Below are 16,507 nucleotides of genomic sequence, written 5' to 3' on the forward strand. Positions count from 1 at the left end.
AATAAAGGGTGGCTCTGCAAGGTGGCTTTTGGGAAACCCCGTATAACATCCAGCACATCCAGCTACATTTTATTGATGTCCTTCTAGATATATTTTACAGGGTCTCCGATTTTATATGCTTTTCATGTGCAATTAGCTATTATACCTAGCTGTGCGAGCAGAACAGGCGTCCATGAAGTGGCCATGATGAGGCAACTCTCCAGAGTAGCACAAATTTACTGTAAACCCCGGCATAAATATTGACATAATTCATTCATTTGCTTAAATGATGACTGGAAAGGGCTCTTAAATAGCAACGACGTCGCTACACACGAAAAACATCTGTATCAAATGAAAGTAATGGATAAATTGGCCTACGTGTTCTGGCGCTCCCGGACAGTCAAAATAAACCAGCAGAGGAGCCTGAAATCATCATCCATCCCCGGCAGGGGAAAACACATTAGATACGGTCACACGGTGAGGAGGTGGTTATACTTACTGTCCGAGGCCATGGCTGCGGCTGTTTCCCTTCACACTACAAGCTGAATCAGATGTATCATCGGAGGAGAGGGGACAGCAAGCATCCCCGCCGCTCCTCATCCTCCAGACCCGCAGATCTGCAGCCACACAGCGGTGAGCGATGAGGCATTCACGGACCGTAGGACATTTCATAGCTTAAAATAGTCGACTTCTTTCCCCCCAATTCTTTGTAATTTGATCTACAAATTAAAAATCTTTTGTTTTGTTCTGTTCTAAAATTGTAAAGTCATTTTGCCATATAGATTCAAATTAGTTATAATTACTGAACAATATTCTTTCAGACATACAGTTCTGTGTGAAGTCTTGTTCAAATAGACACATTCAAATATGCAGTATAGGCAACAGAGTTTGTACAATTGTAATAAGCTTTAAAGTCAATATTTGGTATGACCGTCTTTATTCTTCAGCTCAGCCTGAACTACCTTAGGTAACTTTCTTGAAATTTCTTTAGGTAGTCTTCAGGAATAGTTCTCCAGGCTTTTTGAAGGACCTTTAAAGTTTTTTGGATGTTGGCTTACTTTTGTTCCATTCTCTGTCAAGATGATCCCACACTGCTTAATGTTGAGGTCCAGGCTCTGGGAGGGCAATCCATGAATGACAGGATTCCACTGTGTGTTTTTCTGTCAACTAAGGCCATTTATCTTCTATAGCTCTTTAGGAACCACCTTTTATGCCTGTCAAACTGTTACTTTTGTCATTTTTTTGTAGATTCAACTACACAAAATGGGAATAAATTACAAGTTTCTGTGAAAGGCTGCTAGTAGCAAAGTGTAGCAAATTGGTTCTTTGCTAAATTGTCCATTACGTGTAGACTCAATACTGGTCAATTTAAAGCCAAGGTAAGGAAGACAATGAATTATGAGTACAAGAAACAAATTTGAAATGGCAAGACAGGCAAGTGAAAACCAGATTTCAACATTTTTCAAGTCTGAAATGTTACACAAGAAAGAGACAGACCAACTAAAAAAAACAAAACAAGTTTTTATATAAAAACTTTTATCAAATATTTAAACACACGAATGAAAAAGCTGTAGAAGGCACTTCTCCCTTCAGAGAGAAAGCTACATTGAGATAAGCTTTATTATGGAAAATGTTTGTTAACTTACGGTAATTTTGTAACTTTGATTTAACATGTTTCATGTTTTCTGAAAAAGTAAAAACTAAAACTAATTTAAAAACTTTTAAAACATGAAGGACGCTGACATCCTTTATTACAATAACAAAACATATATCACACTTCAGTGAACACTCTGAACAGCAGATCCAGTCTTGTGCAGTTTCTTCAGAACCACTTGAACCTTTTGCATTGCTTGGGTGTTTCTGAGAGAGAAAGCACACAAAGAACACAAGCCAGGTAATGAAAACACAGCAGAGGTCAAGGGTGCAAACAAGTGAAGAAGAAAAGAGCCTAACCATCGCTTACCATCGCGAGCAGATTCCAGCTGTGCGAGCCGACTGATCTTAGTGGTCGCTGTGGCTTCTGTCCGCAAGCCATCTGAGAAACACAAATAAGTCATTCATAAAGTCTTTACATGTGGTAAATTTCAGGTAAATTTTTGGGGGAAATTTGGTACATTTTGTTAATAGATTTCAGTGTGGACGCTGCTTTACTATAGATATTTTTTAGAGCTGACAGTGCTGAAAAAATTTGCTCTGTAAACAAAAAAAAATATTTTCTTTCAAAATAACCACCAATATCTAAACAACGTTTATGCTGATCTAAAATTATTTCATACACACTATGCAATTTCTGCACTGGGATCATTGCTACCACTAGACAGCATGAAGGTAAACAGATTGCCTAAAAAACCTGAAGTGAGCAATAGTAGGTTTTCATTTTGAAAACTGGACATCTTACAGCATGCTGATAATCTCCTACAACTAACTAGGGGCTTTTATTTTGAAGGGTTAACAGTGTTAATGCATCTTGTTAACACTAATTAGAGGCTTTCATTAAGACAAAGTGAGACTTCAAAAAATCCTTTTCAATTCCTAAAACTTTATTTAAAACATCACACACAGTTGTGGTCAACAGAATAACTTCCTCTATCATACTGAGGGCTTTTATTTTCAAGTGAGGCACACACCTAGTCCCTCCTGTTAGTCACTGTCAAGCTCAGTGAGTGGGATTGCACACAAAGTTGAAACAAGTGTAAACTGTTTGAGATCAGGTTTAATGGGATCATGTTTAAGGGTTACAGGACAACTCTACCTGAAATATGGACGTTCTCCATGGTTCTGGCCTTGAGTGATAGTTTGGTTGTTCTGGGGCGACCTAACATTGGGGCGGGTCCGGCCTCACTACTGGTGAAATCCACTTCCACTTGACGATGACGCCTTGACTTAGAGGCCTGAGACAGACACACACACACACACACACACACACACACACACACACACACACACACAAATTTGTAAACATGTTTTTTAAGTGTTTGCATCCTGATGATTTAATTAAAAAAAATATAATGTCAACATAATTTTATACGTGTTTAATATGTTTACAAAAGGTCAATTAGCAGGAAGGCAAGGTAATTTACAAAGGTAATATAAAAAATAAAAGATAATAAAACAGAGAATTAACTGTTGGACTTAAAGCTACTTTAAAAGATTTCACTGCCACAATTAAAAAATGTGGGGAAGAAAAATGGAAGCATGAGAGCAATAAAAGACCAAACGAGAAGATGTAAGGAACAAGAGCACCGCCTAGCGGGGTTAAATATGCCCATCACACTGTATTAACCCTGTTCATTGTCAAGATTTAACCATATGAGCTTGACCCCAGGGACCCCACATACAATCCCAACCTTGCTTTGGTCAAAAGATATCTACCATGAAGTTTGGTAAGTGTAGGTCAAACAGTTCTTGAGCCGGCACTTCAATACATAATAGTTCACATAATAACGCCCTGTCTTTTGAAAGCCGTATTTAAAAAAAAAAAAAAAACCCTATAAAAATAAATTCAGAACTAAATAAAAATAATTAATAATTTGTGTTAGATAAAGCCAAGCAAAATAGATAGGGTTTTTAGAAGGAAAAAAATGTCACAACAAATATAAAAAAAATCAATACAGGCTCTATAAAATGACACAAACCTCTGCTGCTTGTTCATATGCCTTCGATTTGATGGAAGCAAGGAGCTCTGCTCTTCTGGAACTCTGAGGGCACAAAAAAAAAAAAAAAAAAGACAGCTGGTCACCAGAAGTGCTCTCTGGGCAAAGTTACTACAACAACTTTGGAAAAACTCCAAGAGTTTCCTAACTTCCATGTAATTCATTTATGCCTCTTTTGCACTAGTACCTACTTGCCTCGGCTCAACTCAACTTTTAGGATTTAGGTGGTGGTACCAGCTAGTCAGCCCGGGTTCCAGCAAGCTGAGTCGAGCCGAAAACGTAACGTCAACAGACTGCATGCCACTGATTGGCCAGGGAATGAAGCTACTAGGTGAGTCATGAGACCACTCCTTCACAATAATAATAATAATAATAATAATAATAATAATAATAATAATAATAATAATAATAATAGATTTTATTTATAAGCGTCTTTCATGACACCCAAGGACACCTTAAACAAGACAAATCACATAAAGCACAAACATGAAACTAAAATGACCAAAAGGAACTAAAGCGAGTACGCAACCTTGAACAGGTATGTTTTGAGCTGTGATTTGAAGATATGATGAGAGTAAATATTGCGAATGTCTGGTGGGAGAGAGTTCCACAGCTGGGGAGCAGAGCGGGAGAAAGCTCTGTTCCCGATAATACTGAGGCAGGCAGGAGGAACAGTAAAGGGGAAAGAGGAGGAAGACCGGAGGGTGTGGGAGGAGGAGGTGATGTGAAGAAGTTTGACTAGATAAGGAGGGGCGAGGTTGTGGCCTTGAATGCAAACAGGAGGATTTTGAACTAAGTCCTGAACTTTACTGGAAGACAGTGGAGCTGCTGTAGGACTGGGGTGATGTGGTGAAATGAGGGAGTTTTGGTGATAATGTGAGCAGCTGACTTTTGAACTATTTGAGGCTTCTGAAGGGATTTGTGAGGGAGGCCAATTAGAAGGGAATAACAATAGTAAATACAGGAGGTAACAAGACTACAAACAAGCATGGAGGTGGTATGCGGGTAGAGGGAGGGGCGGAGGCGATTTATGTTTTGTAGGTGGAAATATGCAGACCGGATAATATTATTCATATGGAAGTGAAAGGATAGAGTGCTATCAAGGATGACACCCAGACTCGTAACCTGAGGGGAGGGGAAATCTGAGGAGCTGTTGATGGTGAGGAAGACACTGCCAACTTTGGATAAGGTGGATTTTGTTCCGACGAGGAGGAACTCAGTTTTGTTGCTGTTTAATTTAAGAAAGTTTGAGGTGAACCAGGATTTGATTTCAGATAAGCAGGAGGTGAAGGAGGAGGGTGGGAGGGAAGAGTTAGGCTTGGTGGATAAATAGAGCTGGGTATCATTAGCAAAACAATGGAAATGGATGGTGAATTTATGGAAAATAATGCCAATGGGAAGGAGGTAAGTGATGAAAAGAAGGGGCCCCGGGACAGAACCTTGAGGCACACCTGAGGTTACAGAAGAGGGGGGATTTAAAAGACTTAAGCTGGATGAACTGAGTTCAGCCTGTGGGATAAGAATGGAACCAGTCAAGAGGGGTGTGGGTGAGGCCAATGAAAGATAATCTGTAGAGAAGGATAGTGTGTGATATAGTGTCAAAGGCCACTAATGTCAAATCAAACCTGCCATTTCTGAAACCCAACAACGAGGAAAGTAGCTACACACTAGCCAACAGATGATTTTGTGGTTGATGGCTGACGACAGAATCCAGAGGGAGCTTGACGGAGCGACCATTTCTGTTTATGCCGCACACAAATGACATCATGGGACTTTTGGGCCGCCTTGCTGTAACGGAAAATGGCCGAAACCGAGCAGAGTACAGAAGAGTAGAGTCGAGCTGAGGTACTAGTAGAAAAGAGGCATTTGAGTGACATGAGGTGCCCCTTACGCCAACCTGCAAGAGACATGAGGGGCACCAGTGATGCTTCAGGTAAAACACTGAAATGACTATCACCTCCTGCTGGGATGACGCTCCCTCACTGTTGTCTTCTTTATGCGGACTGTCCTGTAGGGACAAAAGAGAACACAGCATCACATCAGAGGTGGGAAAAAAAAGTATCACCAAAAAAATATGACTCATGGGTCCCAAAATATTGTCATACTGTGGTCACTGGGTGTAGTGTATCATCCAAATTGTTTCTTTTTTTTTTCTGGTTTTAGGCAACTAATACGCAGAAAGCATGCAGAAAGGCTGATCACCAGTGCAAACCTCAAAATATAATGAATGTGATAGAAAAACTGGGTAATAACACTGCAAATATTCACATTCGAGGAGCTGTTACTAGAGAAGATGATGCTATAAAATAAAGGTACAGATATAATATAATATGATACTGTAAAGTACAATATAGTATGACTATGACATATGAGAGAATACAATACACAAAGATACAACACGGTAAGATAAACTCTAACAACAGGAGATGTTTTGTCTGGAAAAATAGAAACAGGTGCATTTAGAGATGCCTCACCTTCTTTTTCTGCCACTTGTAGAAGTCGATAACAGTTTTGCGCAGCTGAGGGACGAGGTTTTTACGGATCAGGTTGATGGAGGGATCCGACTGTGCTGATGTCAGAGAGAGGGTGGATGCCTTCAGCTTGTCGTAGTGCTGATGAATGTTGGACATTTCCTGCAAGAAAACAGAAATAATACTTTGAAAACGTGAACCTTTCAAGTATTACCTCAGGAATACCCTGGGTACCTGTCTTTGATGTTGTGTCTCTTTCAAATGCCATTAAATGAGCATTTAGAAGTGGAACGTTTGGTCTACTTGGGGTATTTTTAGTTTGAAATCTGACAGGATGTTCCTGTGTTTGATTTCCTGCCCTCCTATGCTTCTTTGAGAGCGTAACTTCGTTATGAGCATTTTTAGCAATACAAGTGTGGACAGGCACATCTGGGATGCTTCTGAAATGCACTGTACTGAAATGCAGCTTGAAATGTGATGCTGCTTGCATGCTGTGTAGCTATACCTGGTGGGATTTAGGTATTAGAGTGAACGAAGGGTCGACTTACATCCAGCAGCTCTATGTTAATGAGCTCCTGTGGACGAGACACTCGCTCCATGAACTTCTCATCCATTGGAGACCTCTCGACGTTTTTCTTCCTATTGTAGGCAAGCTGGAGGAAGAGGGGAAGGAGAATAAAGAGGTATGCAAGGAGACCATTTAATCCTTAACTTAATAGGTTCAATGTATACAATAATGTGGATAGACAGTACTGTAATAATACTGTTGCAGTTATGCTGCTTTAGCACCTTCGGAACACCTCACTCCAGCCCAAAAACTAAAGACTACAGGCTTTTATTTTGTTCATATAATTTTGTTCCCTGGTATAGTCCCTAACCTCTTTATTATGAGTATCTGCCAGCAGTGCAGTACAAAGGAAGAAGATCAGATTCTAATCTCAGTGACTGTAGCCACAGCACTGTTAGTGTCAGGAAAGCTTCTCTGAATATTTATTTTCATTTTCTGAAACTAAAGATCTCAAAGATTCACCAAAACACTCTATCAGTACCCAGAAGACAACATGTCCAATCTTACTTGTGCAACACTCACACTTCCACAGTGCAACTTTACCTGGCTTCAGGACTTAATGGCCAGACAGAGACATTAATTGTGACTGAAAAGTGATGTAATCCAAAACATCCTGACTGGTGGAATGCATCCATATCACTGAGGGAATTTCTCATTGCTGTTGATGTTGACATCATAGGGCCAACACATAGATACAGACTAGTATTCGTGCTCACATCTAAACCTACAGCCAATTTAGAATAAAATAAAAATGGTGGCGTCAGCATCCTGGCAGTTGAATAATATTTGAATATTTGGAGGAATGTGCCCACTCTAATAGATGTAATGTTTCTAGCCTTGGATGGACTACCACTCCTGTCAGCTGAGAGCAGAATTCTGAGGCTGCTGTGGGCGCAAGCTCACCAAAACTGGATCTCTTAAGCCACAGCCTGGTCTACAGAATTTCCATTTCTGGTGAGGCTTTTGATGGAAGGTTGGAAACAACAGCACAAATCCACAAACTCAACCTGCCTCAGTCAACAATTCAGGCTGCTGTCACTGGTGGTGTAATCATATAGGGAATGTTTTCTTGGCAAACTTTGGGACCTTAATATAATTTGCTCCATTCCCCCTCCCTTTAAGGAAACTTTCTTCTGACTAGCTGTTTCTCATCTGCATAAAATGGGCCCACTTTAAAATATATTTAGAATATTCAGGCAGTAAACTAACCAAAGAGGGCATGGCAGTGAAATGGAAAGCTTTGCAGAACATCAGCTGTTTGAGGATGTAGACCACATCAAAGTGCTGAGCCTCTGTAGCGTCCTTCTCAAACATCTTCACATCCGCCCAGTCCTTCAGTGCCAGACGGATCTGCAGTCAGAGACACAGCAAGAGCTTTATTCATGTGTGACCACCAATTTAAACACAAGGTACATGTGCTGCCGGTCCTGACCTGCTCTGAGGGTGAAGCAGACTGGCACTGATACAAGCTGTACAGGAGGTAAAGTCCTCCTACTCGGATCTGGAAGCTGAACGGCGGCAGGAAGAAGACAGAGGCCATATCCAGTATCAGGCGACTGAACTTTCGCTTCTCGTGACTCACAGTGCCACTGCGTGAGGAAAAACAAAACTCTGAGAGAAGATTTCACCAGTTGAGGGAAGTTTATGTTTTTAGTTCCCTCATGCTCAAACAGAATCTTCTGCTGCTTTTTTCTGCGCTTCCTTTTTATGAGTGTCGTTTTATTTTGAAACACTGACTTTGCAAACACCTGAATTCAAAAGCACCATCCTGAGCATCATTTTAGACATGCTACCTCATAATTATATTTCTCAAATATGTACTCTGATAAACACTGATGCAAATAAAAACATCCAAAAATATGTGTTAGATACAATAAACAACAGATTTGATCATAAACTGTCTGATTTTTTATACATTTATAAACCAGCAAAAACTTATTGTTTTGTGCAAAAGTCTTGAGCTACCTCTCTCTTTTTTTTTTTCCTTCTTCAACACAGCCTGAACTCTCTGAAGCTTTCTGGTCATTTCTTTAAGCAGTCTTCAGAAACAGTTCTCCAGGCATCTTGAAGGACATTAAAAGCTCTTCTTATGCATACTGGCTGCCTTGTGCTCTGTTCTCTGTAAGATGATCCCACACTGCTTCAGTTATGTTCAAGTCTGAGCTCTGGGAAGGCCAATCCACGATCATATATGTTTTTACTGCATATGCACTGTGTTTGGAATCACTGTCATGCTGAAAAATTCAGTTGGTGCCAATCAGATGCTTTCCAGATGGTACTGTATAGTGGGTCAAAATCTGATGAAACATTTCTGTCTTTATAATTCCATGAGTTTTCACGAGACCCCCAACACCACTGGCTGAAATGCATCCCCAAACTATGACAGAGCCTCCACCGTGTTTTACAGATGGCTGCAGACACTAAGATAAGACCTGCTGCCACCTGTTGCTGGTCCGGTTCTTATGTAATCTGGCATACCTCAGCCCTGCCTCCCTGTTTCTCTTCCTTAAGAATGGCTGCTTAAAACCACCCTTCCCTGAGACCATTTCCGATTAGAACAGTAGATGAATCAACTGATGGGACCGATGCATCTCTCAGGTCCTGTGTCAGGCCTAAGGACATGATTTTCAGATAGTTCACCTGCAGATAATAGATAGTTTTTTTAGGCCTACCACTTCTTCTTTTGTCCTCAACTTCACCAATTTCCTCAGTATTTTTTAAAGACACAATGCACACTATGCTGAGTGACAAGCTTTTGGCTAAAAGCTCTTTGGGAATCACCTGTTTGGTGCAAAAATACTACTTTATGACTGTGGAACTGTGTTATCTTTGGCATTTTTCACAGATTTTGCTAAAGTATATGTTTTTGTGATGACTGCTAATAACACTGTGCCTAAAGAGACAAATATTACAAGAAGGTCTGACTCATTGGAAGCAAAATATAAAGAAAAGAGAGGTCTTGAGTTGCCTCAAGACTTTTGCACAGCACTGTAGAACAAAAGACAAAAATGCTAAGATGGAATCACATCATCCACCCACCAGTTCTCACTCCACCACAATCCCTAAGGATACTTATTGTAAATGAAATAAAAACAGTTAAAAACATTTTAAAATTGATTCAAGCTATGAACATAATGTAAAGGAAGAACAGTTTACACATAAAGCTGGCCAAAGTACTGAGTAAAAGGCACTAGCGATAAGGGAGCCAAGTAGCCATTGCTCCACATCAGTTTATGCCACTGTTACAGATGCTTTGTTATGTATTTTTTAGCAAATGATGTGAAGTATCTGTGTACTGACACATGATACTTGGAAACAGTGTGGTCGAGAGTCTGATGATTTATGATCACCAACTTTCTGCAGAGTCAATCGCTACAGACTTCCAAACTTCATGTGGCCTCCAAATTAGCTCAAGAACATTGTATAGAGAGCTTCGTTAATGGGTTTCCATGACCGAGTAGCTGCCTCCAAACCTTACATCACCAAGCACAGTGCAAAGTGTTGGATGCAGGGGTGTAAAGCACGCCGCCACTGGACTCTAGAACAGTGGAGAGACGTGTTCTCTGGAGTGATGAATCACGCTTCTCCTTCTGGCAATCTGATGGAGGAGTCTGGGTTTGGTGGTTGCCAGGAGAACGGTACTTGTCTGACCGCATTGCGCCAAGTGTAAAGTTTGGTGGAGGGGGGATTATGGTGTGGGGTTGTCTTTCAGGAGTTCAGCCCCTTAGTTCCAGTGAAGGGAACTCTTAATGCTTCAGCATACCAAGACATTTTGGACAATTTCATGTTCCCAACTTTGTGGGAACAGTTTGGGAATGGCCCCTTCCTGTTCCAACATGACTGCGCACTAGTGCACAAAGCAGGTCCATAAAGACATGGACGAGCAAGGCTGGTATGGAAGAACTTGACTGGCCTGCGCAGAGTCCAGACCTCACCCTGATAGAACACTTCTGGGATGAATTAGAGCGGAGACTGCGAGCCAGGCCTTCTCATCCAACATCAGTGTCTGACCTCACAAATGCTTCTGGAAGAATGGTCCAAAATTCCCATAAACACTCCTAAACCTTGTGGAAAGCCTTCCCAGAAGAGTGGGCTGGCATAATATGAAATCCTATGGATTAAGAATGTGATGTCACTCAAGTTCATATGCATGATGATGAGTGAGTGAATACCTTTGGCAATAATTTGATTTAGTCGGTTATTTCCTGTGTGTTTCTGCATGTTTTCACCAGACAGATTATGTGTTTATGCTGCTTCTTTCACCTTATTTATTATTATGCATTTTGATTTTCTGGAAACTGGGTGTGTCTATAAGTGAGACACTGTTCTGTGAAATGTTGACCGTGTAATGTACAATAAAGACTGTAAAGTAAACCTACCAATAAAAATAAAAATGAACATGAAGTTACACAGATTAGGACGTCACACACAGCGATTAAAAGAAAACTGAGTAAGAAAACTGGGCAAACTGTCGTTACTTTAATTCGTAGCACGACATTTATCACAAAGTGAATAACACAGTGGTTGAAAACACAGGGATGTAGTGAGCAGAAACCTACTGGAAAATTTGTGAGAACGCCATCTTTCTCCATATTCTGGCGAAAATCTCGAAGCGGACGGATTGTGTCTGCTGGAAGCGTCTCAGCAGCTCCTCGCAGTCCGCTTTCACCTGTTTCCTGCAGAAATCCATCGCCCTGTTGCCGCCACACACGAGTCAACGTTAAAACACAACGCCGCAGAGTTTACATTATGGATCATCAACGTCTCTTATTTAGAGGTACCGGAAAATAAACATAGGAATCAACGACGTCTGTCGGGGATTTATTACGTCATCAACCATCGACGGCTGGTATTAAAAAAAAATTAATGGCACTTTATCGAAAAAATAACAAAATACAGAATAACCGTAGTAGCTTAAAATTTCCAAAACAATAAATACTGTACTAAACTTTAACATATAAAGGAAAAAAAAAAATGTTAGTATGCCAGGGGAGCACAAAGACAAGACCCCCCCACACACACACACACAAAGGAAAACAGGACATTTCAACATCAGAATCTTTCATGAATATTTAGTTGATAACAGATCAGGTAAGGTCTAATTGCTTTATGATTAGAAGAGAGTCTGACAGTGTCAATAAATTACTGTAAATTAATAAAAGTGAGGAAATGCGGTTTTCTCTTTATAACCTTTGTGAATATGGAACTTGGGCCAAAAAAAGAATCAAATAAATCAAAAATTTACGAGAGTTTGAGTTTGCATTATTGTGTTGAATGAGTCGAAATAAAACACATTTCTAAAATAAACGGAACCCACTTTGTATAGTGTCTCTTACATTAAAGGAAACATGCTGCCAGAAGCGCCAGCAGTGGGGGCAACCCCAAAATAAATGAACAGACTCTATAGTAAGATTACAAATAGAGTAGTTAGTATCAGTATTCGGTTTGAGTCTTTTAAGGAAACCTTCGGCAGGATAACTCCTGTGGAGTAGTTTAAAGGATGCAGATTTTACCTACATGACAGTGTATAGGAGTGAGAACAAGAGGTCGATGGTGATCCAGTCTTTGTCTTTGATGAAACAGCATGATAATTTTGGATGAGATAACACCAAAGACCTTTGCATAGTGTTGTAAAAAAAATCCCTGATAATTAAACAAATAACCATCTTTGTTAAAAAGCTGTCTTACCGGGAGGATATTTTTCCAGAATCACGAGTAAAAGTACATAAATGCAGATTTTTACTTGCAAGAGGTATCTTTGTTGTTCCAAATGAAATAGCGATGAGGAGAGAATTATGTTTGCAGATAAGGGACCAGGATAAGAAGCCCTTTAATAGGGATTTTGTCAAGAGAGGTGATCGAGCGTTTGCACCGGCAGCACCAAGCCTTTGGAATAATCTTCCTTTCCATATTCGCTCAGCCCAGACGGTAGACTCGTTTAAATCCTTATTAAAGACACATCTGTTTTTCTTAGCATTTGGCTGCAGTGTAACATCCTATTAGATGATTGCTGACTTCTGAATGTGTTGTTTTAATTTATTAATTAATTTATTATTGCCTTTTTATCTCTGTGCAGCACTTTGGTCAAACTTTGTTGTTTTTAAATGTGCTATATAAATAAATATGATTTGACTTGACTTTACAGACTAGAAAAAAAAATTCCAGCCCCCAATTTTAGAAAGAATATGTAGAAGGATCACATTCCAGATACTTGGAGGGAACCTGAAAAAATCCACTTGACCTCAAATGGATTGTTAAGAGTGGAGAAAGGAAGAACGTTTAGACCACCATTCTCATGAGTTCATTATTGAAGATTTTCTTACATAAGATTTTCTTATATGCGTTTTATTTTTCCAGACAAAGCTGAAGAGTAAATGATCAATTTCCTTGCTAATACTATTTTCCACCTCTAAAGCCAAAACAACATAGGCAAACCCGAAGATGCCCTCTGCTTTAGCAATCCTCTCAAAGATGGATGCCTTATTAAATATTGATTGAAACATTTTTGTTTTGTTTTTTTCAATTACTGGATTGAAATAGAGCCTCTTCTTTGTTGATCTTTACACCTAAGAGAACTGACGCAGGTGGACCTGAACGCACCACACGGATGTGAGCTTCCCTTCCAGCGGAAGTAAACAATCCTCAGCTGACGTGGAGCATAAGCCATCAGACCGAGTGGGGGAAGAGGCTTTAAACTCACTAGTAGTTGCTGTTTCATCTGTTCTCTTATTATAAGAAGTTAAACGAACGTTGTTGGCAAAACTTCCTGAAGAACTGACGACGTTTTAACGAAGCTTCTCTGTGAAGTAAGATGGCGGCAGCGGAGGAGGCCAGCAGACCGTTCGCCGGGCTGTCAGACGTTTCTATCTCGGAGGACATCCCGGTGGAAGGTGACATCTCGGTGCCCGTCGGCCCCTCCAGAAGAGATGACGAATTCTCCACGCTGGACGAACCGGTTAAGGACACCATCATGAGGGACCTACGGGCGGTGGGGAACAAATTCATCCACGTCCTGTACCCGAAGCGGAGCTCGGCTCTGCTGCGGGACTGGGACCTGTGGGGCCCGCTGCTGCTCTGCGTGACGCTGGCTCTGCTGCTGCAGGGCGGCGCGGCCGACAGCGAGGACCAGGGAGGACCGCAGTTCGCTGAGGTACTGCAGCTCATCAGCTCTGGGCCTAGAAAGTCACACTTCAAACTTTACTTAGTGTCCCCACCTGAAATAATGAGCTACTCTATTTGAGCCCATCCGAGGCACTAATACCAATATCAAACAAAGTGTTGTGTAGAAAGTCATACAAGTATTGTTAGAAAAATTTAAGTCATGCATTATTCATGACAGGATTACTGATCGAGCCCTCTGCTCGCAAGCTAAAGAGTCTACGTGGAGGTGGACCCCTGAGTCACAGTATCTGTAACATAAAAACAGCACTGTAAGGGATTAAATACTGGGAGAAACCTTATAAAAGGCTAAAGGTGACAATGCTTCTCATCTGATTTGTGCAGTACCTTAGAGCGTTACAATTGTTTTTTTTAAATAAGTGGTCTTAAGATTAGTATTTTTTCTGAAAAAAAAAAAAAAATCTCTGCTGACTTCCTGCTAACAAAAATATATTCTTCGTCCCAGGTCTTTGTCATTGTTTGGTTTGGGTCCATCATCATCACCCTCAACTCCAAGCTGCTGGGTGGCACCATCTCTTTTTTCCAGAGCCTGTGCGTGTTGGGATACTGCATCATGCCTCTGACGGTGGCCATGGTCGTGTGCAGGGTTGTCCTGCTCGGTGGCTCTGGGGCAGTCAGCTTTGCCGTCCGGCTCACGGTGGTGATGGCGTCCTTTGGCTGGTCAACTTTCGCATCCACCGCCTTTCTCGCTGACAGCCAGCCTCCCAACCGCAAGGCGCTGGTGGTGTACCCGGTGTTTCTCTTCTACTTTGTGATCGCGTGGATGGTCCTGACGTTCTCGCCGTGACAGTAGGGGAAGCTGACAGAGGAGGAAGGTTTTCTCTGGAACCCCCCCCCAAAATGCAGACATCTGTCTTTGAACAAAGATGAACAGCTACTGAACTGACTGTAGGCAATTCTGAAAGAGGGTTTAGACTCAAAGGACCCCAAACTAAGGACTCTTTGAAATGTTGTAATGAAATGGGCTGCAGAGTGAAAAAGCTAATGAATATGTTCATATTTTTCCAATTTGTCTCGCAGATGTGTTTACGGTGTGTAAAAAGAAGCTTGTATATGGAAATACTCCATGAATGTTTGGACTACCAGGGCTGCAATGATTGTTTTCTTTCTCTCTTGGTCTTTCTGGGTGTGACTGAAATCTACTGTCTTAAGAATATGGAAAGTGCACATTTTCACACTAAATTCCTTTTTTAAAGACATTTAGCTGATCTGATTATGCAGCTTGACTAAACTCATCTACTTTTCAGCATGTTTATTTTTGTATTTTGTTGGGAATGTTTTATTTTTTTGAGACAGATAAAAGTGAATAGGTGATAAAGATCATTACAGGTAGAATCATTTGGGCTTTTTGTGTGTTGCCTGCTTGTTTTTTCTCCATGGTTGAAACAGAGTAAAGCACACAATAACAATGCCAGATGCAACTTTATTTCACAGTTGTATTGAGTCAAGGATACAGTTAGTTCACAATGGAGTGAAAGTGGTAGACAGTGGTTTATCAGCTATAAATAAAGATAACTATAGGGCAATATTTCTGCCCACATCTTAATTTTTTCTTCTGTAATTTGAAAACAAAGCAGTAATTTATTCTGATTATTAGGTATTTCCTCTAAAACAGGCCTGATGCACATGTCTTCAAATGCAACTAAGTGTAGAAGACAAGTTATGCCAATTTAAAAAAAAAAAAAAAGTTGTAGACGTTAAAAAAATAATTCAAGCCAAAATTCTGATCAAAATTATAAAATGTAAGAAATGATATAAAGTGGGAGAAAAATATAACCATTTAAAAATTTCAGATAATTGAAATCTGATGAACAAGAGTGGATTTTGGCTACACAGAAGTTTACATACTCGACACAGAGGGGCCTTGGTCAGACGGTGGTTTTGAACCCAGAACCTTTTTGTTGTGAGGTAGCAGTGCTAACCACCACACCACTGTGCTGCCCTAATTTGTTACTCATAAGAGAAACATTAAAAAAAACCTAAGAGTTTAAAAAAATAATAATTCGCCAAGTGATGCTTGACAGTCCACATCTGAATTTGACTTGAAGTCAAAATTTTGCATTTTTTTTTATTTCAGACTGGACTCCAAATTGAGATAAAAAATAATAATTAGAAATTTGATCCATCCATCCATTTTCTGCTGCTTATATGGGTCCGGGTCACAGGTAAGGAGAGTTACCAAGAACATCATCTTCCCATTCACCCTCCAGCTCTTCCAATGGGATACCTGGGCATTTCCTAACCAGCTGAGAGATTTGCTCTCTCCATCATGTCCTGGGTCTGCCCTGGGATATGCTCCAGGTTTGACTGGCCCAGAAAGTCTCAAATGATCAAGCTCCTCACCCTATCTTGAAATTAAATGAATACTAAGCAAAATTAACATATAAAAAAGAAAAGAATAGGCTAAATACATCCAAATGAGATATAAATATTGAGATAATATTGGATAAAAAGTTTAAAATGAAAGTAATTTGGCAGTTAACATTTTGATTTCGTTTTTAACTCTTAAGTCTGACTTTCTTTAATCTCAGAATTATTTGGACTGAATTGAATGAATCTGAATTGAGATTTGTTTTTTAAGGTAAAGACTTGAAAATGAGCAAAATCTAAATTCTGAATAAAGAGATTAAAAGTTTAGATAACAGCAAAAATGAGAA

General features: G+C 40.2%; 2 protein-coding genes across 3 annotated transcripts; one reads left to right on the forward strand and one right to left on the reverse strand.

Moving 5' to 3' along the window:
* Window positions 1–1,581: 1,581 nt before the first annotated feature.
* Window positions 1,582–11,500, reverse strand: snapc1b (small nuclear RNA activating complex, polypeptide 1b). 2 transcript variants are annotated; one of them, XM_030719086.1, is made up of 10 exons: window positions 11,231–11,500; window positions 8,104–8,260; window positions 7,881–8,003; window positions 6,652–6,756; window positions 6,107–6,265; window positions 5,590–5,640; window positions 3,615–3,677; window positions 2,732–2,870; window positions 1,943–2,014; window positions 1,582–1,839 (listed from the first exon to the last, which is right to left on the reverse strand). In XM_030719086.1, exons 1-10 carry the CDS (start codon window positions 11,359–11,361, stop codon window positions 1,802–1,804), a joined length of 1,038 nt encoding a protein of 345 aa, XP_030574946.1. In that variant the 5' UTR covers window positions 11,362–11,500; the 3' UTR covers window positions 1,582–1,801. The 2 variants fall into 2 exon arrangements, with proteins under 2 accessions (XP_030574946.1, XP_030574945.1); XM_030719085.1 differs by having other exon boundaries at window positions 7,881–8,021.
* A 1,787-nt stretch (window positions 11,501–13,287) lies between these two features.
* Window positions 13,288–15,195, forward strand: yipf6 (Yip1 domain family, member 6). The gene is made up of 2 exons (XM_030718750.1): window positions 13,288–13,821; window positions 14,296–15,195. Exons 1-2 carry the CDS (start codon window positions 13,483–13,485, stop codon window positions 14,635–14,637), a joined length of 681 nt encoding a protein of 226 aa, XP_030574610.1. The 5' UTR covers window positions 13,288–13,482; the 3' UTR covers window positions 14,638–15,195.
* The last annotated feature ends 1,312 nt before the right edge of the window (window positions 15,196–16,507 follow it).

This window comes from Archocentrus centrarchus, chromosome 22, assembly GCF_007364275.1.
Source record: "Archocentrus centrarchus isolate MPI-CPG fArcCen1 chromosome 22, fArcCen1, whole genome shotgun sequence".
Taxonomy (NCBI): domain Eukaryota; kingdom Metazoa; phylum Chordata; class Actinopteri; order Cichliformes; family Cichlidae; genus Archocentrus; species Archocentrus centrarchus.